This window comes from Phascolarctos cinereus, unplaced genomic scaffold (assembly GCF_003287225.1).
Source record: "Phascolarctos cinereus isolate Bilbo 61053 unplaced genomic scaffold, phaCin_HiC Scaffold_3;HRSCAF=262, whole genome shotgun sequence".
NCBI lineage: Eukaryota > Metazoa > Chordata > Mammalia > Diprotodontia > Phascolarctidae > Phascolarctos > Phascolarctos cinereus.
In genome coordinates this window covers 157,704,248-157,729,855 of record NW_027555736.1, presented here as the reverse complement: position 1 = coordinate 157,729,855, position 25,608 = coordinate 157,704,248, and the positions used below count along the sequence as shown (strand labels likewise).

At 37.2% G+C, this 25,608-nt stretch overlaps 1 protein-coding gene and 1 pseudogene across 8 annotated transcripts in view; one reads left to right on the top strand and one right to left on the bottom strand.

Annotated features, from left to right (window-relative positions):
* Positions 1-8,270: 8,270 nt before the first annotated feature.
* The window catches only part of NEDD4 (NEDD4 E3 ubiquitin protein ligase), a 163,885-nt gene continuing 146,547 nt past the window's right edge, over positions 8,271-25,608 (bottom strand). For all 8 annotated transcript variants that reach the window (XM_020981375.2, XM_020981382.2, XM_020981389.2 and 5 more), the window contains 11 exons: positions 21,648-21,877; positions 21,016-21,137; positions 20,859-20,929; positions 19,052-19,147; positions 18,664-18,737; positions 16,566-16,626; positions 15,482-15,541; positions 15,284-15,391; positions 14,231-14,327; positions 11,742-11,814; positions 8,271-10,924 (listed from right to left, as the gene is read on the bottom strand). In XM_020981375.2, coding sequence (XP_020837034.1) covers positions 10,822-10,924; positions 11,742-11,814; positions 14,231-14,327; positions 15,284-15,391; positions 15,482-15,541; positions 16,566-16,626; positions 18,664-18,737; positions 19,052-19,147; positions 20,859-20,929; positions 21,016-21,137; positions 21,648-21,877 — 1,095 coding nt within the window. In that variant the 3' untranslated portion in view covers positions 8,271-10,821. The remainder of the gene's footprint in view (positions 10,925-11,741; positions 11,815-14,230; positions 14,328-15,283; positions 15,392-15,481; positions 15,542-16,565; positions 16,627-18,663; positions 18,738-19,051; positions 19,148-20,858; positions 20,930-21,015; positions 21,138-21,647; positions 21,878-25,608) is intronic.
* On the top strand, positions 12,513-12,899 carry LOC110205131 (cytosolic iron-sulfur assembly component 2A pseudogene; annotated as a pseudogene).

The window sequence follows — 25,608 nt, the reverse complement described above, 5'->3', positions numbered from 1 at the left end:
CAGGCTAATGAATCATTTTTTTTTGTCCTCCTACTGAAACCATTATCCATGAAAGCTTTGAGTAATAGTTACTCATGTAAGGATATACAGAAATACACATATTTTTAAATACCTGTCGATTAAGAATATTCACATTTGGTCCTTTTAAAGTCTTTTCCCAACAAGGGTGACAGATGGTCCATATTAGTAGGGCAAGCAATTGGGAGGCAGTGGGGAGAATGATGAAAATGGCATTTGACAAAAATCATGCTGGTAAATAGGTATGGAATGAGTGGATCTGGGAAAGACTGGAGTTGGGAGACCAGGAGCCTATTACAGTATATGAGTAACATCGAGGTGGTTTTTGCATACCCTCCTCCCCTCTGAGGGAGGTTAGTAGAAAGCCCAGTGTCCCACGAAAGTTTCTTAGAAAGAAGAGATGCCTTAAAGTGATGGATCATTTTATCCTACCCTACAGGGCTTTTTCTGCTCAGAGGCAGGGACTTTTTGTGGATGGTGGTAATGATGAAGGGGTAAAGAAGGAAATGAACAGTGGTCTCTGTAGTGTCTTCCTTGGTGTTAAGGAATCATCAGCTGTGAGCTCAACGGAAGAAAAATTAATAGCTTTGATAGTGAATGTTTTCTCCATCCCTCAACTTCTGCCAACCTAAGCAGAATCCCAACTTTCTTTGAGAATGAATTAGAGCAGATGTAATGAGTAAGTCCTTTGACTTCATTGGTAGAATAGTATAAAGTGAGAGAATGGACTAACGTTATTGTGTTAATCCAGCTATGCACGTTCCAGATTATTAAGCAGTATGATTAACAGAAATGTGGAGGGCAGGCTAAGATTTTAGGGGGGAAATAGGCTATTTTAAACATATGAAACTTGTGGTGCTAACAGGACTTCCCAAGCGGAAATATCTAACCAGTAGTTGGGGAGGTTGGACAAGGGTTCAGAATACAAATCAAAGTAGTTAAAAATAAGGTCATTTGGAAGGAAGGAACTAGCACTTGGGATATTGGGGGAAGGCCTATGCAGAAGATACTGCTTGAGCCACATTTTAAAGAAAAGAGGGATTCAGTGAGGTGGAGGTAAGTAGAGAGTACATTCCAGGGGCTTCACGGAGCCAAGATGGTGGAGTGAAAAGGTAGTCGCTCTCACTCTCCCCTATCAACCTCTGAAAACCCAGAAAATATCACCCCAGAAAAAAAACCCTGAAACACCTGAACTAGAAGAAAGACGGGGAGCAGCAGTGCAGCAGCATATCAAATGGGTCTCCCAGTGCCTCAGCAAAAATAAGGGAGGCAGAACTACAAGTGGCCCCAGGTGGACAAGTACCCTGCGGCATTCATCTGAAAGGAGGTGAAGAAAACAACCTAAAGGCTTCTTAAAGCCCCGGCCTTGCTGATTCCAACCCAACACCAGGTGAGCTGTAGGAGCCCTGAAGCCTCCAATTGTGAAGAAATCCTGAAGCCCAGGTGGTAGAGCAGGCAAACACCAACATCTGGACCTCCGAGTGCTTCAATGAGGGCGGGGGGAACCGGTGGAAACCAGCTCAGAAAACCACCAGAAGCCTTGGCACTCCACCGCAAAGGAATCTCCTGGTGCATTAGCAGAAACAAGGGAGACAACACTGCAGGGAGCCCCAGGCACATAAACACCCTGCAGCACCCATCTAAAAGGAGCTGAAGAAAGCTAAAGGAAAGGAAAAGCAGGCAACCTAGAATTGCCTGAAAGTTCCAGCCTTGCTGATTCCAGCCCAACACAAGGTAAGCTGCCAGAAACCTACAGCCTCCAATTCCCAGAATAAGAGGCCCCAGCATGCAAAGCCAGTGACCAAGACCTAGGCTCCCAACACAAGAAGCTTGGGTCAGCACCCTCTGTTCCCCAGCAGGAGAGTACATTCCAGGCATGGGGGGGATGGCAAGTAGGAAGGCACAAGACAGGAGATGCAGTGTCCTATGTGAGGCACAGAGAGAACCCAATTTGGGTGGATCACAGAGTGTGATGGGGGAAGTATTGTCAAAAGGGGCTGGAAAGATTGGCTGGAGCCATTGTGTAGGGCTTTAAAAGCCAAAGAGAGTTCACATTTGATCCCAGAGGCAATGGGAAGCCACTGTAGTTGAATGAGGAAAGTCACATGGTCAGATCTAGCTTAAGGAAAATCACTTTGGAAGCAGTGTGTAGGTCAGAGCAGTGAGAGGCAGGGAAATCAGTTACAAGGCTATTACAATAATCTAGGTGGGATGAGATGAAGGCCTAAACTAAGATGGTAGCTTTGTGAACAGAGAGAATGGATAAAACGTGAGAGATGTTGTGAAAGCAGATAGGTTAAAATTTGGAAAGTGACTGGATATATGGGGTGAAAAAGAAAAAGGACTCCAGTCTAATGAGAGAGAGAAAGAGAGAGAGAGAGAGAGAGAGAGAGAGAGAGAGAGAGAGAGAGAGAGAGAGAGAGAGAGAGAGAGAGAGAACGAGAACAGAATCTTAGGGAACACACCTACAGTTATGGGGTATGATATGGATGATGAGTGAGCAAGGGAAAATGAAGAGTAGCCAGTTATGAAGGAGAATCAAGAAGCAATTTTACAAAAATCCAGAGAAAGTTTCCAGGAAGAAAACATGATAAACAGTCAAATGCAGCAGATAGAGGAAGGAAAGGGAAGAAACATTTATTAAGCACCCATTATGTGTCAGGCATTATGCTAAAGCACTTTACAAGTATTATCTCTTTTGATTCCCACAAGTTCCCTATGAGGTGGGTTTTATTGTTACCCCAATTTTACAGTTGGGGAAACTGAGGCAGACAGCAGTTAACAGCAATTAAGTGCCAAGGGTCACACAGAAATAAGTTCATAAGGTTGAATTTGAATCCATTTCTTCCTGACATCAGGCCCAGGGCTCTATGAACGTAGTTGCTTCTATTTAAGAAGCCCGAGGACTGATAACACTATCACTTTGGCAATTACTAAGTCATTGTTTACTAGGGAGACAGCACTGTCAGTGTGATGAAATTGGAAGCCAGATTTCAAAGGATTGAGGAGTGAGTGGAGAGGGAAGAAGAGGAAAGGATGTGTAGGCCGTGAGTATAGACAGCTTGTGCAAGGAATTTGGTTGAGAAAGAGTGAAGAGATGCAGGATGAATGTAGAGTCTATCAAAGGTTTTTTTTTTTAAGGATAGGGGAATCTTGTGCATATTTGAAGGCAGAAGGGAAGGAAAGAGGTGATAGGAAATGGTAGAAGATTGATAGAGAGGGAGGATGATTGAAAATGCAATCTGCTGGGGCAACAGCAATGGATGGGATCAAGTGTAGCTGTAGAAAGGTTAGTGGTGGCAAAGAGAAGGATCACCGCTTTATCGGAGACTTTATCAGGAAAAGGAGGAGTTGGAAATGATGTCAAGGGTTTTGAGATTAGGTGGAGGAGCTCACATCAAATGTCCTCAATTTTTTTTTTATTTCTAACTAAAATTAGAGGTAAAGTCCTTTGAGGTGTAGGGAGATTTGAGGAGGAAAGAAAATCTTAGACTAGTTAGCCTCTGTGGGGAATGAGATAGAGAATCAATTAGGGAGGAATAAAAGGACTTGATGCATGCAGTCAGGGCCCCCAGAAGCTGGATAACATGAACCTATAATGTAACCAGTTAGCAGAGTGTGAGATTATCTCCATTTGTGTTTAGCAGCTTGTGAGTAGCTGTAGAGGAGGCAGAAGGTGGGAATAACCCAAGGATGAAGTTTGGAAAAAAATTAGTTGATAGGAGTGGAGAACAGAGCAGAGAATAGTGCTAAAATGGCTCCTGGATTGATATTGGAGAGGGAGGAAAGTTATGCCAGAACAGAGATAATAATGGCCTGAGAAAGCAACAAAGGAGTAGAAAGATTGAGGTCTCCATGAGGGCAAAGACTAGGTTTGCGGGGGATGAGGAATAGCGACAGGTGGAATAATACAAAGTCAGATAGGAGAAAATTTGAGTTTCTAACCAGGGAGATGGAATACTTGTGGGTGATAGTGAGATTTTTCCCCTTTGCTAATTTCTTCTTCTTTTTAATAGGATGTATGTCTCTTAGTAACAGACTAACTGGAAATTTACATGCAATTTCACATCATACTTATGAGAACTTTATTTTCAGAGTTCTGGGACATTTATAAAATGAGAAATATAGAGATGAAGAAATGGGGATGAAAACAAAATTTTGTACCAAAGACCGATTTCAGTTGCTAGCAGAACATATTAGTTTTAAGCACAACTAAAACTTTCCTATGTAGCTAATTATGGCACCACCATTAGAATTATTTGTTTTATGGGATGGTTCTCTGGAAAAGGGAGGGATACTTGGGCTATCTATGATGACATAAAGAACAAAAGATATCAATAAAGACTTAAAAAATATGCTATGAATACAAACTTTTTATCTTGTGTGGCTAAGTAGACTTTTGTTTTTGGGCACTGTGCTGTCTTTCCCCTCTCATCTCAGCTTCTGACTCTCCAAACTCTGCTGCCTTTTCAACTTGAAACTCCTTTCTTCATCCCCACCCCCATTCCAGATCATTTTTCCTACTGGTGAGTACCTCCCATGGTCTCTTTTGGGGAGAAGTCCAGAGCAGCCTCCCTTCATTCCCCCTCCTCACTATGGTTCTGATTCTCTGGATCTTGACATTCAGCTTCTTTTTTGTACTGCCTTCATTAAAATGTAAGCTCTTGGAGAAGAGGGAATGTCTTTCTTTTCTTTTTTTTGTCCTGGTTATTAGGAAGGAAGGAAATAGTTCCATAACATGAAATATTTTACATTTGGCCCAGATTTTTTAAAAAATCCTTTTACTTGGACTGGTTAGTGACAGACTTAGCTGTTGTCTGACCACAGTTCTACATTCTTAGATCACTTTAAGAAGTGTTGTGAAATGTGTATTCCACTGGCTAAAAGTATGTCCATGCCCACAGTGTTCTGAAAAACAGATCAAGGAAGGAAGCCAGTTCCCACATTACTGGCAGAGTAAATGGAGAATATGGGGAAAGAGGTGGAGTGATAGGAAAAGAAAACAGGGGTTTGGAAATTACTTTGTTGACTTCTAGTGGGATATAAAAAGTGTTTTATACATAGTAGGGATATGACAGATGTTAGACTTAAGAAAACTGAGTAGTCATGTTAATCCCTTTTGGTGGGATAATTTGTGCATATAGACTGAAGGCATGAAAACGATCACTAACTTTGCGGTCACTAAATTCAGGGGAGCAGAAAATGCTATCTTGGGAAATAAAATTCTTCGTACTTCAAGTTGTCTTATACAGGCAAAATAATTTTGATGCAAGCAAGGCTGGGTGCTTCTGCTCCCAACAAAAAACATCTTTGTGACCTGTAGTTTAGAATTGAAACCCTGGGTTTACTTTGAGTTTACTTTTGAGATCTCAGCAATTATACTTTATTAAACTTACGGCCGTATCCAGGATTTCCCCTAGGAATGTCAATATTTGACTCATTTCTAGATCTTTATAGAAAAGAGAGAAGATTCCTGTGCACTTGGGCTAATAAGCCTTTTAATATAGGACAGACTTATTTTCACCTGACAAAACATAAAAAATACTAAAGATTCAGCATCCAAGAACACAAATGGTCAAGACAACCCTGTTTCTCCGTGGCGTGCCCCACCTCCTCAGAGACCTCTATAATACTGCAGACTTATAGTTCTACTGTAGGGTTGGAGCTATCGCTGCAAGAAAACATTCAGTATTACGAGAAAGTCAGAACCAACTTTCCTCTAAAGTGGGACAGTGGGAAGAACACTGGCTCTCCAGCAGTGTCCCCTGCCTGGATAGTCTACCGAAGGCTCAGAACTGTGTGGCATTCAGATGTTTTAGTTTTAGCATTTCTACAGGCTGGTTATCACCCTCTCTGAAGAATACTGGAATTAGTCAAAAAAGATTTGGAACTCACACTTAATGATTCCCTGTCCTGTCTTGCTCTTGCTATGGAATTCAGTTTCCAAATTCCTAAAATAAAAGCAAAGTTCCTTAATGCGATAGCCCTCGCCTATGTAAGAGCCCCTACATAAATGGCAATAGCGTTGGAGGTCATCTCTTCTAGATGCCTTGGTGAGACAGTTGGCCCTGGTCCTTGGAAGATTTGGTTAGGAAGGAACACCCAGAGACCAGGTGATGTGATGAATAACACAGCCTTTTTTCAGGCCTCATTCTTCTTGACCTTTGTAGCTTATGACACTGTTGATCACCCTCTCTTCTCTCTAGGGTTTTTTTTGTTTTGATGCTCTCTTCTGATTCTCCTACTTAGTGGACTGCTCCTTCTAAGTCTCCTTCCCTTGATTTTCATCCAGGTTGTGTCCACGAATCGTAGGAGTCCCTCAAGGCTGTGTCCTGGGCCCTTTTCTCGTTTCCCTCTATGTTCTTTTGCTTGGTGATCTTTATCAGCTTCCATGCATTCAACTGCCATCTCTATGCCGATGATTATCAGATTCAGTCCAGGACATTTCAAACTGTATGTCCCATAGACACCTCAAACCCAACACACTCAAGAAAGAACTCTCTTTCCCCAAACCCTCTCTTCTTGTGAGCTTCCCTATTACTGATGAGTCATCTGTGCTCCCAATATTGTGATCCTCCCCAATTCTTCATTTACACTTACCCCCACATATCCAGTCTATTGTCACATCTTGTCATTTCTAACTTCACAACTCTACTATAGAGAAGCGACACTCTTCTCTCCACTAACACAGTCCACACTCTGGTGCAGGACTTCATCACATCATACCTGGACCATTGCAATAGCAGGCTGCTTGGCATCTCTGCTCATGTCTTTTCCCACTCCCCATCCTCCATTCAGCCGCCAAAGTGATATTCCTACAGGACAAGTCTGACTGTGCCAGCTCCCTTCCCTCCTCCCCCTACTCAAACTCCGGAAACTCCCTATTATGTCAACGATCAAATATAAAATCCTATTTATCTTTTAAAAGCCCTGTACAGCTTGGCTCCTTGCTATCTTTCCAGTCTTCTTACACTTTACTCCTCTCTATGTACTCTACGATCCAGTGACGCTGGTTTCCTAGCTGTTCTTCACATACACTGTATCTCACAACTCAATGTATTTTCGTTGGCTGTCCTCTGTTTGCTTGGCATGTTTCCCCTCCTCTCCTTAGCCTCTTGGTTTCTCTGAAGACTCAGCTCAAATCTTACCTCCTACAACAGGCCTTTCCTAGCCCTTCCTTTACTCTTGCTAGTGCCTTCTCTCGGAAATTACTTCCCAATTACAGTAATATGTACATAATTGTTTTCATGTTTCTCCCCTATCAGACTGTAAGTTTTTTGAGGGGAGGGATCACGTTTTTTCCTTTCTTTGCCTCCCTTGTGCTTAGCACAGTTCCAGGCACATAGTAAGCACTTAAAATGCTGCTGCTACTGCATTTCCTCATATCTTCTCTGGTAGCCTCATGATGTAGAGGAAGACCCCCTAGAATATTGTTTGGAACCATGGAGGATTTGTAGGAAGATATGATCAGACAAAAGTCAAATAGGATGAGAAGCCAGTACCCACAAAGTTGAGATCCCAGGCTCATTTAAGTACATATAACATATTTAATAATGCTATTACAAATGTGTAATAGTATTCATTTCTAATATTTAAGGCATATAAGGCACCTAGGTGGCACAGTAGATAAGAGTGATGGACCTGGTGTCAGGAAGACACCAGTTAAAAGTCAACCTTACTAGCTATGAGATCCTGGGCAAGTCACTTAACCTCTGCCTCAGTTTCCTCATCTGTAAAATGGGGCTGATAACAGCACCTACTTCACACGGTTATTGTGAGGATAAAAGCAGAGGATATTTGTAATGTGCTTTGCAAACTTTAAAGCAAAATATAAACGCTAGCTATCATTAGTATTGATAATAATATAATCACTTCAATCTGTTGGCTTGCTATCATATCAACTTTTGTTACATAACCTATTTATAAGTTGGGAGACGCCTTTGTTCATCTGATTCTGTGCATTCATGGTAATATAAATGGGTTGAAAGAATGCTGTCATTAGAACTTTTCTCAATAGTTTAGTTTCTATTTACATCTTGATAATTTCACATGCTGTTGCTAGATTTCTTTGATAATTTTAACTTGTATAGGTTCTTCATTAAAAAATAAATTTTATGGTTTTTAGAATAAAACTTTATTATTTGTCACAATTAGATTGAAAAAACTGTTAATATTTTATGCCACAAGTTCTGCTATACCAATTGATAGAGTTTTGCCATATCCCAAGTTAAAAAAAAGTTGCATGTCTAATATCGTGCAATAAAAATGGCAGGTATTGCTTTTATTTTGATAATATTCACATGAACTGTCATTATGACGATAGCCAAAAATACAAGCAGCATTTACATTTGTAGCATAATTAGGTATTAAAGATTTGGAAAACCTTTACAGAGAAAACACAGTAAAATACAGGGATAACATTATGTGCTTTAAGTTCTTGGGAAAAAATATGTAAAGATGATCCAACTCACCCAACATCAGAAAGATGTACATGTTCCAATTTTTCTTTTAGAGGTGATGAGCTACAAATAATCTACAATCCTTACTGATGAAAGAACATGGACCTTTGAGATGGTTACCCAGGATTAAAGATAGAACTTGTGACCATGGAACAGAGCTTTCTTCAAGGAATTAACTGCATTTTAAGTATTGTAAACCTGCCACTGCAATCTCATTAATACCATACTCTAACAAACTGAGCTGTAGAAATTTTTAAATAAAAATCAGTTGGATAAATAAACTTCCTTTTTCCAGTATCAGTTTTTGACAGCCATAATTTTACCAAACTTACATTTAAACTATGACCCCACATGCATACAGAATATAATTTTAATGAAAATAATAATAACATTCAGGTCTTTATAATAAAGGTATAGCCTGCACTAATACTGCTTTGCTGATGTGTAAGAAATTAATTGATAAATCACACACTACATGTGTTCACAACATCCTGTCCATTTGGCAACCAGTTTATTTAATAAAATAAAATATTTTCCTTTTGGTGTTAGTACTCTAGTACTGAGTGTACAGTTTGGTAATGAGTGCTAGCCCTTGATTTCTGACCTAAATGGGGGTAAGAAGGAGGGGGAAGAATGGGCTATAAAATGATAGTGTTGGTTAGTGCTGGGGGAGCAGCTTCACTGCTCTGTGAATGACTACTGACTGAGAGGACAGGGTAGTCTCAAAATAACTGGCGTCGTTTTTTATAGTATATTTGCAACTCTCTAAGTTTTGAACATTTCTTTCATGAATTGAGTGGTATACTACAAGTTTGCCATGCCATCCTACCAGTCCCCTTAAGCCAACAGGAACAAGCACTTTTCAATGCAGACCTCATTTTATACCATCCCTCAAAAATAATCAACATAACATTTTGAAAAATATATTTGGTATGTTTGCGTTCATTCAAATGTAGTTTTGACATAAGGAACAGATATATGCAAAACTCTACTTCCACAGAGAATGTAAATATTCTCTGTGACCCCACAGCACCAAGTTCCTTGCACACAAAAGACAGTAAAAAAAAAAACATTCTGGATAATTAAATGAATAATAAATGTCTCTTCAGGTTCATTAAAATAAGATACTACTTATAAAAATGTTTTATTTATAATAAAATATCAGCATATTTGGATAGGTTTTTAAAAAGTATAAGAAATTTGGTAAATAACATATCTAAAACAAATTATACATTTTTGACTATGACTTTGGTTACATAGTATTTAACAAATATTTGGTTTGTATACAACAGTGAAGAAACAAGAAATATAAAAATGCAATGATAGAAACTAGCTTAACCTGTAAATACAAGAAACTCTGTAAACACATATTTACTATATCACCGTGCAAGACTAAACAGTGAATTAGTGAAATAGTAAATAGTGAAACAAATTTCACTTAGTTTTCCAGGGAACACATGAAAAATACTGCTTTGTTAATCTTTCCTTGGATTTTTGGAAAACTGGATTTTCATCTATTTTTTTTATAACTGGCATTTACAAAATTAAAAAATTTTGTTTTGACTATTCAGATGAACTATAAGGACAAAAAATTTAATATTTTTCATTCAATGCAGTTGTGAATCTTAACTTTATAGCAATGCTAACTTATAAAAACACTATGTTTAATAAACTATTTATCACCAAAAGTTAAAAAACAGATGTCTGAAAGAACTTTTAAGACGAATAAGCAAAAAGTTTACAATTCCGCTAGGTGTAATTACAAAATATAGGTAATATTTTCTAAAGTTTTCCAAATATGTTGAGTAGTAAGGTGCTACAGGCAAGGCCTCTTTAGTAATAATAAATAGCTGAAAGCAGCACTGAATATATTGCAAAAAGCTTAACATTTAAGTTTTCAACAACTTTTCGTTTTCCTTCTTAGAATGCATCAAACATCTTTACACTTGACACTCTTTGCATAAATGTTTTCACAGTTACAATTTCAGTAGTCTAAGAACTGCCTGAAGAATACTGTAAAAGAGGTAATTGTTGAGGGGGAAAAACAATTTTAGGCACAGAGGATTTAAATCCTGTAATCACAATTCAAAAGATATACTTTATCTTTAAGATATGAATAAAGATATTCATACAAGAATACTGTGTGTGATATTACTTTAAAAGTGAAGTAATTTTCACTGTAAAATTGTTTCAGTATTTATATCTTCTTATGGTTTTACATCATTTATTCAATATTTATGAAGTCAATAACCAAGTCTGAAGTAGTTCCCTGGAGAATTTTAAGTCAAGGTTTCATTTGCAAAATTGTAGCAGTAAAACAATATAGTATATTGTTATTTATATTCTAATCAACCCCATCAAAACCCTGAGTGTTTTCAATTGCTATTTGAAGTTTATCCCATAAGTCTTCAAATGATTCATATGGAGGCAAATCCAAACGGTTAAAGCTGAAAGAACAGACAACAAACATTTATTGAGATCAGAAGTTAAAACAAGAGAGAGAGAGAGAGAGACAGGGAGAGAGTTATACTTCTATCCAATGCAGAGGCTATGTTCCAGTGACAGATTTTATGGTCAGCAGTGTCTGTCATTACCAGAAAGGGAAGGGAGTTCTATGATATGGATTTCTTCCCAGCTGCAACTTGGTGGGATATTTCTTCCTTTTGTCCTGGTAAGCGAATCTAAACCTTCCAGGTTCTCTCCCAATAAATTTACAATGGGGGTGGGGTGGGGTGTACCTGTCTTGTCCCAATTAGCCTTTAAACAGGGGCAAAGAAGCTATCTGTGCAGTGGCCTACCTAAGCCAGTGGTGTCAATCTCACACAGAAATGGGGGCCACTAATCCATATATAAGGATATCTGAAGGTGGCATACTGACTTAGTTTTAAAATGTAACATCATCTATGTTTAATTGAATTTTTTTGTTAAGTATTAGTATAAGTACATTTTGATCTTGTTTGGGCCACACTCAGGGGTGTTGAGGGTGTGGCCTGTGGGTTGCGGATTTGACACTTCTGGCCTAGATGGCTGGGTCATTAGAATCCTGAAATATGGACCTACCCCACAGATGGGCATGTGTCCTGGCACACTTTCAAGAGGCTTGTATATGAGACATCACCACTGATCTCTTTATTGACCACACTCACCAGTTATCTAAGACCGAGGAGACTAAAATGTCTGTCAAGTCCAAGTCCAGACCAATTTTGCTAAAAGTAGTTTTGTTCCTGAGGGATATGTTAATCAAAATACCACTATAATATTTACCAGGTATGTGCTCTTGGTAGTTTTTCAGGGGTACCCCATTGTTCCACTGTAAAAAACTGTGGTCCATTTGAACCTAGAAGGAAGAGCAATTTTTGGTTTCATTCATTCTGTACAAGAATCTCTCATTATAAAACATGCAACTTATTTTAACAGGGAACTAATTTTGCATGTCACAGTAAGTTCAAATTTATGGAAGTTTGCACTAAAATGCCTGACCATGCTTTTGTACATAGAGACAGGTGGTGAAGTTTGATGTAGTAAAACCATAACCTGGAAAGAGCAATGAGTGACCCATGCTGAATGAGCTGACATAACTGGAGAGCCTTACTCCAGGGGTATGCACTGGGGATGTGGGGAAAGTAGCTATGCCTTTCTTGCCACTTAAAACAATATTTTGACAGCCTCATAAGAGCTGATAGTCTTTTGAAACTAGGCAGAGCGCTTCACAGGGCAGTAGACACACCAGTCTATTCTGATCTGGTTCTAGGCTTGCCTTTTTTTCACTCTTTTGAAGGTAGTTCTAATAGCTAGACATTGTATGTGCCATTCCATTATATTCCTCTTGTTATTTCAATGATCCTGACCTCTGTGAATCACCAAGTTATATCTACTTATGGTTTCCAGCTTTCTGGAGGCCTGGAAATGATCACACTATGCATTACCTCTTTCATGGTTATTCAACAAACATTTGCTGTTTTAAAGCAACTTTTACTTAACTTTTAAAATACTAAGGGACTTTTGGATAGATGCCAGGGATGGAAGAGCAGGAGGATGGAGTAAGTGTCCAGGCTTCTCTCCTGGGTACTAAGAACTGTCTTGTGGCTCCCGAACTGCTTAGTGGGGAGCTGACTGTAGCCTTGAATTGTGGAAAAGAAAACTCTACAGAGGTTTTCAAGATAATTCTAAAATATCCAGGACCCAGAGAAGTCCAATGCTTTAGAAAAACTGGAAGGTTGTGTGGAAGTTAAGATACTGCATGAAAAAAACAAGTATCTGGTTATTATCAGGTTCACATCAACAATACTACCTCATTGCTCTCTGACAACTCTTATTCAACTTTGCTTATGAGTAAAACTTCAGAGGTCTTAGCCTTTCAAATATAAATTGGAAATCTACCCTTCTGGTTTGGGAAAATGGTCTCTTTTTAAAACTTCTTAGAGGTACAAATATTAAACACAAGACCAGTATTAAACCCTGTTCCACAGAAGAAAATATAAATAAGCAAATCAATGACAAGGAAGAAATAACAGCTGCAATGGAGAACCCTAGCTTATAAGAAATTTTTGAACAGTGTGTCACTAAGCCTTATTAGCAGCTATTCCTAAAGTCTGTGAACTGTAATCATCTGATACATTTATTTAAATTCTGTTTCTTTTTTTTTCTGGGGGGGGAATTGGTTATTGGTTACTAATTTCCTTATCTTACCTTTCTTATTCTAAATAGTCACTGTCTGGTTACTGAAGCAGCTGTTTCCCTGTAAGCTTTCTACAAATATAAATGAAGACTGAATAAGGATGGTAAGCTTCCTGGGAGAGGGAGAAAGAAGACAGTGACTTCACCACACAGTACTACTTTGGCACTTAAAGCCTGTCTTGTCCATATCTAGTTATGACTGCCAGCCCTGGAACATATTATAATCCTTTGTTTGCCAGTGCTGAGAGTGGGTTCTAATCCTAGCTACAGGTTTTTTGTGAAGACACTTTTTTTTCTTCTTTTTATCTGTTAACATAAACCAAATGTCACACTTCTTCCAAGGAACAGAACGAGCAATGTGGGCAAACTGTAACTTCTCATAGACAGAATGTATCAAAGTGATTTCTTTTCCTCTTTCTCACAGAAACAAATCTCCAGTTTTATACTATAAATCAGGGATTGGCAAACTATGTCCCTGTTTTTGTGTGATCACAAGTTAGGAATAGTTTTTACACTTTTTAAGGAAAGTTAAAATGTAAAGACCATTCTTAGCTCTCAGACGTACAAAAACAGGTGGTGGGTTGGAGTTGGTCCTCAGGCTATAGTTTGCCAATCCTTGATAATAATCAATGAGAAAATAGGTTTTGACCAGTCAAATTTCATATTCTAGAGCCACTTTTCCATTTGTATATGTACTTCAAACTTCCAAGGATACCTGTAAACTTTTCCTCTAAAATTTTGGTGTGTAACTTTTTGCAACAGAATTTATAATGAAAATTTAAAGAATGGTAAATGATTTATGGAATTTCAATGTGTTCAGGATTTTTCCACCCTTAGTTTCAACACTAAGAAGTATACACAGAAATGTATTTTGGCTTACTGCAGATGTCTTACTTAAATTACACCAGGAAAAATAACTATTTCATTTTATAAGTGTGCACACTTAATGTTGCAAACTTGAAACTTAATCCAAGCAGTGAAAAAGTCCATACATTTTAAACAATTCCTTTTCTTATTGCTGATATCACTCAATTTAAGTTTTTTTTTGCTTCTTTGATGAAAAGGAAAACCCTTACCATATAGTTCAGCAAATCCGTTCATGGGTACACGTGATGTACCAGTGACAAACTGAAGTAATCTTATTCTTTTCTCTGAATCCATCATTAAAACAGCCTGAACAAGATTAAAAAACACCTTGTTTTATGCACACTTGAAAAAAACCTCAAGATTTCGAAGCATACTGTCAGTAGTTGCTATAGTCACTTTTTCCATATGTATGTATAGGTTTCTTCTATTTGCATATTATGCTAGTTGAGGTTAGCTGCTTGGATTTCTCTTTTTTTCTTAGTTAAATACTGGTCTCTGAGATGTTCAAGTGATACAGTAACTCACAGAAATTAGTTTTTATAATATGATAAGGCTGAAAAGACTTCTTATATATTTGTCTCCTACTTTCTTTAAGGTAACTTAATGTAATTTAATGTAATTCCTGAATACAATACAAACCTTGGTTCCTTGTGAAAAGATGCAGGACAAAGAGCAGCGCAGTAGGAACTGAGTGACCGGGTTCGTCTCAATTTGGCTGCTTAATAACATCAACCCTACTGAACCACACTGAGCCTTAATTTCTCTATCTGTAAACTGGAGATAATAATGACTATCTTGCCCAGTAGGGCTAGTGTGAGGGTTAAATGACATGACATACATGAAGGTGTTTTGAAAAGTATAAAGTAAAATACAAATGTGAGGTATTGTTATTATTGCTCTTTTACTAGTAAAAAAATTAAGCAACTGAATTTCTAAATATTGGCCTTTCACCATACTCCAAACTTTCTTCTTTCTTTACAAATTTGTATGAAAAAAAATCTTAATTTTGGGAAAGGATTTTCCCCCTGATAACACCCGTTTTGGTTCCAGGCCACAAAGAGAAAGTAGGGTCAAGACTGGGGGAAAGAATTAAGGGTCTGAAGGTTGAGGTCTGGAATATTCCTTTCTGCATCCCAAAATAAAAATATAAATGATGTTGTTTTAGCTAGTACTTCTCAGCATATATAAAATGGACTCTAACTGATCACCATTATAGCAGTTATACTCCACATTATCTTACAAAAATCAGAGCTTTTACTTGCCTTCCAGAACCACTGGATAACCTGATGATTGACACTGTAGCCATTTTTGTATTTTGTGTGTTCCCTCCAGTCATTCACATCCACATCTCCCAGCCCACACATAAGTAACTATATAAATAAGAAATGTTAAATTGTAAATAAAGACCAAAATAATATGTGTAGAATTTCTACTTAAAATGAAAAGATAACATATTTTACCTCTAGTTCATTTTCATCAAAAATCTTGATGAGATCTTGTGGTATAAGTTCAAAAAAACCCTTGCAAATAGAAGACATTTAAAATTAAGTTAGACAAATAAGGGATATAGGCAATTACAAAAAGCTTCTTCACAAACTTAATTATCATAGCTAAGGGAAATGGTCAGCTGGAAAAAAGTCTTTATATAAAATAATTCTGACAAGAGCCTGATAATCTAAGACATGTATAAATAACAGAAATAAATGAGACCAAAAGCGATTCCTGAACAGTTAAATGTTAAAAGGATATGAAAAAACAGTTCTCGAAAGAAGAATTGCAAACTAATAACAATTACATGAAAGAATGCTCCAAATCGTTAAAAATAAAAGGAAATGCAAATCAAAATAACTGTGAGGTTTCACCTTATTCCATGCAAATTGGCAAAAGATGACAAAAGATGGGAATTAGTCAATATTAAAAGGCTAAAAGGCTTACAGAGAGGCCACTAATGCAATGCTGGTGGAACTGTGAATTGATATGACCAGCCTGGAAAGTAATTTGGAATTACAAAATAAAATTACTAAAATGTTCATGCCCTCTGACCACGAGGTCACTGCTAGGTATATACTCCAAGGACAAAAAGAAAGATTCCATATACACCAAAATATTTATAGTGGCACTTTTCATGGTAGCAAAGAACTGGAAACAAAGTATATACTCCTCATTTAAAAACTATTATCCCATTGTTCTCTGCCAGATTATATAGCATATTTTCCCCTAAACTAAAATGCTAATTTCACATATAAAAAATAAAACATTAAAAAATTAGGACATTTACTTGATTCTTGTGGGTGTGTTCAGGACCAATATTACTAAAACTTTTTTTGGGGGGTGGGGTGGGGGGAGGTTAGGCAATGGGGTTAAGTGACTTGCCCAGGGTCATAGAGCTAGTACGTGTTATGTGTCTGAGGCCACATTTGAACTCAGGTCCTCCTGAATCCAAGGCTGGTGCTCTATCCACTGCACCACCAACTGCCCCAATATGACTAAAACTTAAGATGCAGTTTGAAATTTTAGAAGAGCATGTGAAAGTAAAATGAATACCTCTTTAAAAGCAGACATTTGCTTCTGGATTCGGTTTACAAATCGCCATTGTATGACAAGACTAAATGAAAATGTAAAATGTCAATATTTTACAATGCAAAGTCAATTAATGCAGTAAAGAATGGTAAGCACAGACACAGCAAGAAGAAAATGCGCAATTATCTCGGTAGGCTGTAAACTGATCCTGGATAAGTAATATAGTACTATTGTATAAAGCTACACCACACTGGGAACAAATAAAAAACAGAGGAGGCAGAGAGGACTAAAAACTGAAGGGATCAGGGAGAGCTTCCTGTAGGAAGGAGGTGGTGCCTGAGCTAAGCCTCAAAGGATGCTTAGCTAAAGGTCCTAAGAAGAGAAGTGAAGTTACAATGTCAGGTTTGGAGAATGGGAAACTGGGAAAATTCAGTTGAAACTGTGTAAAAATTAATGTGAAACAAGTCTGAGCAGGTAATTAAAAACAGTTATAAAGTTCTTCCTTTGAAACAAATTTGCCTCTCTATAACTCCCACCCATTTTTCTACTTCTAAACCTCTGGATTTTTTGTTGTTGTTCAGTTGTTTTTCAGTTGTGTCCAACTTTTTGTGACCACATTTGGGGTTTTCTTGGTAAAGTGTTTTGTCATTTCCTTCTCCAACTCCTTTTGCCTCAATGAGGTAAACAGGGTGAAGTGAATTGCTTGGGGTCACACAGCTAGTAAGTGTCTGAGGTCAAATCTGAACTCGCAAAGAGGAGTCTTCCTGACTCCAGACACGGCACTCTCTCCACTGCACCACCTAGCTGCCCTAACTCTCTGGATTTCACAGAATAAATCTAATTGTGACAGTCTTTCACATATTTTATGTGACAGTCATACATTTTAAGACAGCTATCATCATAACCATCAACTCCCTCCCTTGATTCCCATACTTCTCATCTATGATTTTCTTTTTATTGACAATTTTCTCAATAAATCTTCAAGTGATTCTGTTTATAGACCCTTCACTTCATCCCCCTCCTTTGGACATGCTCCAATTTGTCAATATTCCTCTTAAAATGCGGTACCCTAAACTGACTATAATATGTCAAAATGTCTGACTAGTACAGAGAATAGCGCTATTATGTCCTACAGTAAGCACTGCTCAGGCTAGAATACTGTGTCAAATTTCTCTTTCTACATTTTGTGGAAAAACTGGAGAGGGTTCAAAGTAGAATAATTAAAATAATTCAGAAACTATGCAGAAAGATTAAAAGAATTTGGTTGATAAGTCTAGAGAAAGGAAGGTTAGGGGTGATTTAAAACTTATCTTTAAGTATGTGAAGAATTATTACAAAGTTACCTATCAGATATATCCCATGTGAACCAAGAAGTAAGAAATGGGCTTACATTATAGTAATAGAGTGGTTCAATCCAATGGGGGAAAACTTTTTACAATGAACATAAGTAAACATTATAGCAACTACTCACAAAGACTGGGGCATCCTTATCCCTGAAGATCCCTCTACAAACAGAATGGTGAAGCCCCTGGGCCTTTCTCACAATAAATTTAAATGCATAAAACAAAATATACAACCTTGCAAAGGAAAGCAATTATATTGAAATAGTTATTGAAATATTAGAAATATTAGAAGTTATTGAAATATTAGAAGTTACAAATTCATGGATCCCCTAAAATCTTTTGGTTTATGGAACTCAGGTTAAGAACCCTTGGTTTAGTTAATGAACTACTGGAGCAAAAGGAATGGATCAGATGACATCTTGAGTCCTTCTGAGCTAGCTCTCAGATCCTCAAACTTCTCAGGAGATTTTGTCAGAGAAGAAAGTTAATAGTTAGGATCATGAAAAGAAGAAATAGGACAATCCCCCCAAAATTAATTACACAGTTACTTGAAGCTGTTCTTTGGAGAGCTTCATTCAAACTTAAAAATACTGATGAAATGCAGAAAGGAAATAATAGTTTATGATTACTATAAATCACTGATGCATAAAAACAATACAGAAACTGTTAGAGATAAGGAGAATCCTACCCACAAGGATGGGAAACTAGGAATAGAAAGGTCTCATTTTTCTAGTTTGGGTATTTTAAAAGGACATAATTTATAATAGTAAAATACTTACTGAATATATTCTTTTTTGTTTTTATTGGTGACAACTATTTCAGATCCACCATTTTTTAATTCATGTTGATGAGTCTAAAAATAAACATAGTATATCTAAATGTATTTAATTTGTGAGAAAACATCACAAAATATGCATTTTAAGCTACATTAAAGTGCCTTAAATTAATTTTTAAAAGTTGAAGCTAAAGAAACGTAAGACGTTAGGTTAAAGAACTTAGGTAAGAAAATATTTTGTCCCAGAAAGCTCTTTTTTTCAACTAAGAAAAGAATATCATCAAGTAAAGGGGAAGGAGAACACAGAAGTAAGTGCATAGCATGTGTATCTTTTACCCTCTATGTATTTATTTTACAATTCATGTTGTTTCATTTAATTAATATTTACAAACCTGTCCAAAGAGTTCTTCATCAACTGTAAACCTCAGGTCCAGTTCTGCTGGATTATTCTCAAGAATCCATCTCAGTGAATTATAATATTCACTGTCCTTAAAGACAAACGACTGAGTATTTAAAAGCTGCATAAGACTACTAGAATCCACATGTAGAAGTGTATACCTACATCTGTATACATACACACTTATAAAGCTGGGTGACAGAGTGCTGTAGGGTAGTAGAAAATGAGGATTCAGCGTTTTTCTACTTTTTGAACATAAGTGGTTCTTCTCGAATATAATGCTTTTTTGAACATAAAATAGGTATATACATAAGTTGAAGATTATTAAAATTTAAAACATCTTATTAAAGAAGTCTTCAAGAGCTAAACGTAGGGTGGCAGTGGTAATAAGGGCTTTCAGAACTGACAAGACAACATTAGGAACCTCATTAGCCAGTTACTGGGATAAACAGCGTTGGATATGTGTTATTAGCTCTAAAAAAGTTTTCCTATATATAGTAGCTATTGTAAAAATTCAGGTTGCTGCCTAAGGATTTCTGCCCTGCCCTAAGCCAAATACCCTAACTAAAAATAAAATTTCACCTTAGACTCACAAATCACTATATGATCTTTTACTTTTAGTAAACTTTTTTTCACTTATATATAACGTGAAAGTAACAATTAAGTGTACTTCATTGACTACAAAGGTCTTGGCATGTATTTATACACACACACACACACACACACATACACACATATGCATTTTTTTCTTAAATGATTGGTTGGCTCACCTGGTTTCAATTATATTAAGGACAAGATTTTTATTCTTATGGGGTTTTTTTCTATTTATGCCTCCAGTCTCTCACCTCTTCAATCATTCTCTCGTCTACCAAATCAACTCAATATACACAACTGATTCAGGATATTCCCACATTTCGTGGTTACCTATTGTTCTTTGGACAAAATACAAACTCTTAACTTAGCAATCAAGGTTCTCTACTATTTGGAATAAATTATGGCTACTGGGAAAATTCAGGTTTCTGTGGATCTTAATGATTTCTACCCCATCTCAGCCAAAAATACATACAACTGGTTTATGATTTTATTTTAACTGCACAAATTCCAACTTTTTAAGTCTTACTTTACACCATTCCCCTTAAATTAACTCTACTTTTTAGTCAAACTTGACGGTTAGCCATTCCCTGACTTTGTCTTTCACTCTCCCAAATGAGTACATCTATACCCGTGCCTGCAATGCACGTTCTTCACACCTAGTTGTTGAAATATTCCTCTTTTTTCAAGTCTCAGGTCAAATGCCATTTGAACTACAAAGGCTTTCTTGATGCATCCCATCCCCATTCTGGTTCCCTGCAGTTGAAATTTCTCCTCAAATTTTCTGTAAGAAAATTTGTTTGACTCCTCCACAGCCTTGTTAACATTCTACTGTGGGTCATACTTATTTGTGTGTCAGTAATATCTCTCTTTTCAGAGTTCAACCTCCTTGAGGGCCAGAAACTATACTGTTTCTCACCTTCATAGTTCCAGTGCCTAGAAGCATGCCTTGTACATAGTAAGCTATTAACAAAGGTTTGTTGAAATGAATTTAAGGACTACAACTTAATTTTCTACCTTAAAGATGCATACCATTCATAATAAGAAATGTGTTAACAAATATATATTTGGAACTTTAAACTCTAATAACTACAACTCCCTAAAAACAAAGAACCCTAGTATTCTTCATAATGTTCCATTTCAAATTAATAATTATTTTGAAACTACTGTTCCTAAATTACAAATGACAAAAATAATTAAAACAGACTTACCACAGATTCCATATCATGAAGTGTTATTGGCTTATGCAACATCATTTTGTAAAATGGACGAATGAAAAAACCTTTCAAATAAGAGATTTAAAATAATTATTAAAATGGAAAGAATGACACATTTTCTCAATACTTGGGTACTATCAATTATACCAACCATCTAAAAGTTTGCCATGATAAACTGCCATTCCAGCTACCCGGCCTATGAACTTGAAGTAGGATAGGTGATCTTCATTACACAATCCAGAATTTGGATTTATCTGTAAGGTATAGTTATCCCTGTAAAGGAAATAATATTTTACATACTCTCCTATTTTAAAAAAGTTAATGGTACAATGACAAATAATGCTGGAAATTTTTCATAGCAATTTTTATCTCTATTAGAACCACAGGTTTAGAAAGTCTTTTTTTTAGGCATCTACCAATTCTAAAATTGTTTTTATTGCATATTTCTTCTTTCCTGGCCTACTGTGATACATTCTTTCCTTGGATCAAAAAGGATCTAAGACTTTCATGCAGAATGAGACTACCAGTAGCCCTACTTAAGAAATAATAGCCAAATGTTTTTAACAGTAAATGTAGTCAATAAATTTTCAATTTCCAATAAAATGAAGCTTCCATTGTGATCAACCTTGGAGATTCAAATAACTGTTCCTTAAAAGGCAGTGGTAATTGGTGACTGTGTGTGTGTATTTTACAGTAAAATAACTCCTTTATGAGAACATTATTAATCTGGAGATTTATATTACTTCTCTAATTATCCTGTTCATTTATTATAATGACACTTACGCAGCAGAATATTCAAACAGCCCATAATAAGGGTTAAACATTTCTTTTGATATTAGGAAGAACCATTCTCTGGCCACTCCTCCATAATCTAATCCTTTTTCACCATCAAACTCAATCCACAGCCTAGCTTTGAGGAAGTCTGCTCTCTTCACAGCTATGATTCTTCTGTAAGAATCTTCAAGAACTGCATCCCGGCGAAGTTTCATTTCAAATCGATTTGGAAGGTCATTCTGAAAATCCAGAAAAGAGAGCAATTTTGGCTTAAACTAAAATAAATATGAAAATAAAATTGCTAACCATGGAATTTCTTAACAATTTAGGGCTCTCTTCTACCCTGTGCATAAGTCATAATGCTAATGTTAAGTTAGCAGATAGGAAGACAGTGTTAGCAACAAAACCCCCCAAATGCTATCTGTTGTTCAGTTGTGTACAACTTTTCATGACCCTATTTGAGGTTTTCTTGGAAAAGACACTGGAGTGGTTTGCCATGTTCTTCTCCAGCCCATTTTACAGATGAGGAAACTGAGACAAACAGGGTTAAGCAACTTGCTCAGGGTCACACAGCTAGGAAGTGTCTGATGCCAGATTTCAACTGAGGGAAATGAGCCTTCTGACTCCAGGCCTGGCACTCTATCTACTGTGCCCCTCAAAATGCATATAAATCCATAGATTACTATTCCTTAAATATGATGATGAAGCTCCTGACGGTGAGAACTATACAGCAAGTATACTCAGGAATGTAATTAAAAAGAACAGAGGAGCAACAGTCCTTTAAATACTATGCACACAGATCTAAGTCATTCTATGCTGACTCATTGTTTTTGATTCCACCTTTTAAACATTTGGTTAAATGGTGGCTTCAACCCAAAATGAATTATTCATTCTGTGCCACATACAATGCTGGTCTGTCTCTTGTTTTCCAGTATTCCATATAGAGAATCTGAGAATCTTAGAAATGGGACAGACCTTAAGTCATCTAATCCAACCACTAAAAAACATTACAAGGAGTCAACCAGTACCTTCTTAAACAAGTCTAGTGATAGGGAACTTACTACCTTGCCAAGAAGCTCGTTTTTGGACATTTTTAATAGTCATTATACACTTCCTTGCACTAAACTAAAATATGCCTACCCATTGTTCTTTGTTCCAGCAGAGACCAAGAGGACTTGGTATAATAAATACTACTTTACCATGTGATAGTCCTTCCTATCATGTGAAGAAAGTGATCGTTTTCCTTTCTAGTCTTTAAGTCTCGTCTTCCTCAGGGCAAACATTCCCAGTTCATCAAGCAATATTTAAATCACATGGTTTTATCTCCACATCATCCTGGTTGCTCTTCTCTGGACAAGCTGCAACTTGTTGTAATTATTTACTATATACTCAATATTTTAAAAGGTACTCTGGAGGATTTTACATATGTGTGTGTATATATATATATATATATATATATATATATATATATATATATAAAATACAAGCTTTCAGTTCTCAAAGAGCTTACAATATAGTTGGGAGAAAGAAAAGAATGATAAAAGCATGATAAAATTACACAACAATATGTAACAGAGTAAGTAGCTGAATGCTAAACTGGTTCAATCAGACATTAAAAACTATGACTTCAGAGAACAGAGAGATTACTTTGGGTAGGAGTGGTCAGGAAAGGCTTTATGGGCAAACAGTCCTCAGTGAAGGGTGGGTAGAACATGGATTGTTGGAACAAAAGAAGTCACTCTATGCAGGAAAACTAGCATTAACAAAGGTACAAAGTAGGGAATAAACACTGAGTGCAAAAGGAAAAAAGGAGGATCAAAACGAATTGAGCTGAGGTCATAAAACAGGCAGTGGTAAGAAGAAGGCTGGATAGGTAAAGTGGGTCTAGATTTAGAAGGATCTCGAATTCTCAGATGAGTTTAGACTTCATGAAATGGACAATATTCTCAAATCCACAAAGGGTGGGACTATGCTTTGTTCTTTCTTTTCAAATGTTTTATTGATGTCTTTTATTTTTAAATTAATCATTTTGTAGACAGACTCCTTCTCTGTGACTTCATAAGCTCGATCAAAATGTTATTCTAGGAAGACAATCTGAAACCACTATTCAAAATAGTTTAGAGATAGGTAACACTGGAGTCAATAAGAGTAGTGCAATAATAATATGTGTATAAGGTAACGAGGGCCTTATCAGGATGTTGGCAGTAGGAAGGGAGAATAAAGAGAAAATTTGAAAGCAATTTTGAAGGGAGAAATGATATAAAAGAAAATGGTCCTGGTGAGTTTAGCAATATAAAGGGGAGAGGGAGGGAGAGAGGGAGAGAGAGGGAGAGAGAGAGAGAGAGAGAGAGAGAGAGAGAGAGAGAGAGAGAGAGAGAGAGAGAGAGAGAGAGAGAGAGAGAGAGAGAGAGAGAAGTCAAACTTTGCTAAAAGTTTCAATTCTGGGTAAAAAGGAGAATAGTAGTATATTATTGTTATAAAATAGGGAATCTGTCAAGGGAAGCTGGGTTTTTGTTGTTATTGTTGTTGTTTTTGAGAGGGAGTAGAGAGGAAAAGTGAGGAGGGGAAGAAAATGAATTAAATTACAGCCAGTTGAGTTTGAGGTGATGGGTTTTATATGCTGAGATATCCTGTCGTAAATAAAAAGAGCTAACATTTATATAGCACTTCAAGGTTTGCAAGCAGGTTACTGATATAAAATTTGAAAAGATTTTAAATAAAGGACTTAAGTATAGCTGAGAAGTCAGGAGATTTTGGAATCTTCAGAAGGAGACTAATTGAAGTCACAGAAGCAGGTAAGTTATTTGAGGGAATAAATGTAGAAGAATAAAGGAATAGAACATCAAGAAAAATCTTGGAAGACGTGTGTAGATAAGAGGAGAAGGAACAGAAGCCAGGAAAGGGGGGAGAGGGAGAGAGGGACGGAGAGAGAGGAAGGAAGAGAGAGAGAGAGGGAGGGAGGGAGAGGGAGAAAGGGGGGAGGAGAGAGGGACAGAGAGGGAGAAAGGCAGGGGGGGAGGGAGAGAGAGAGAGAGAGAGAGAGAGAGAGAGAGAGAGAGAGAGAGAGAGAGAGAGAGAGAGAGAGAGAGAGAGAGAGAGAAAAGGAATAATAGCTTGATGCAATTAGTGGCAATTTCCAACTAATACACTGAAAAATGAAGAGGTGGCTCTAGGGCTGGTGGCAGGACTTTACTTTTGTACACCTCTTTCAGAGTGGCTATGGGAACTTTGTTACTATGAAAGCAGTCAGAAACACCATCTCTTCAAATACTTTTAATTCCTTCTCATCCCACTTTTATCTTTCTGAGAAGAAGCATAGTGCAAGGGACAGAATAGCAAACTCAGAATCCGGAAATTGTTGGTTCATACCCCACCTTTCACAGTTGCTGGCTGTGTGACCATGGATACAACCTCTCTAAACTTCAACTTATTTATTTGGGAATGAGGAATAACAATAACTACAGCACTTATCTCAACAGAATTACAGTGAAGCTCAAATGTGACAATACACATTATTCTATGAACTTCAAAATCTGTTGTCAGTTATATCTGTCTGTTGAGAGGTAGCATGGAGAGGTAACTGGCCTTGGAGCCAAGAAGTCCTAGGTTGCAGCAATGCCTCACAAACTAGGTGACATAAGTCAAGTCACTTAACCTCTCAGTGCTAACATTTAGACAATGTTCTAGTATCATAAGTTGCAGAGAAAGGGTCAATCTGCATTGGTGGAAGGATGGCTTCCTCATCTGGAAATTCTCTGTACCAGTGAATTTACAGGCCCAGTCTCTCTTTCCATCCTTTATTAGGCCTACTGTATCTGCTCTAGCAATTCCTCCCCACAGCAGGGTGAAGTATTATTCTTCTCTTGGCACCTCTCTACCAAAGCCTGTCAACACTCCCTCAGGTTTGGGTTTCTTCTTACCTGCCTTTCTTGACAAGGTTCCTCTCACTTCTAGCTCATCTTCCTGTGCT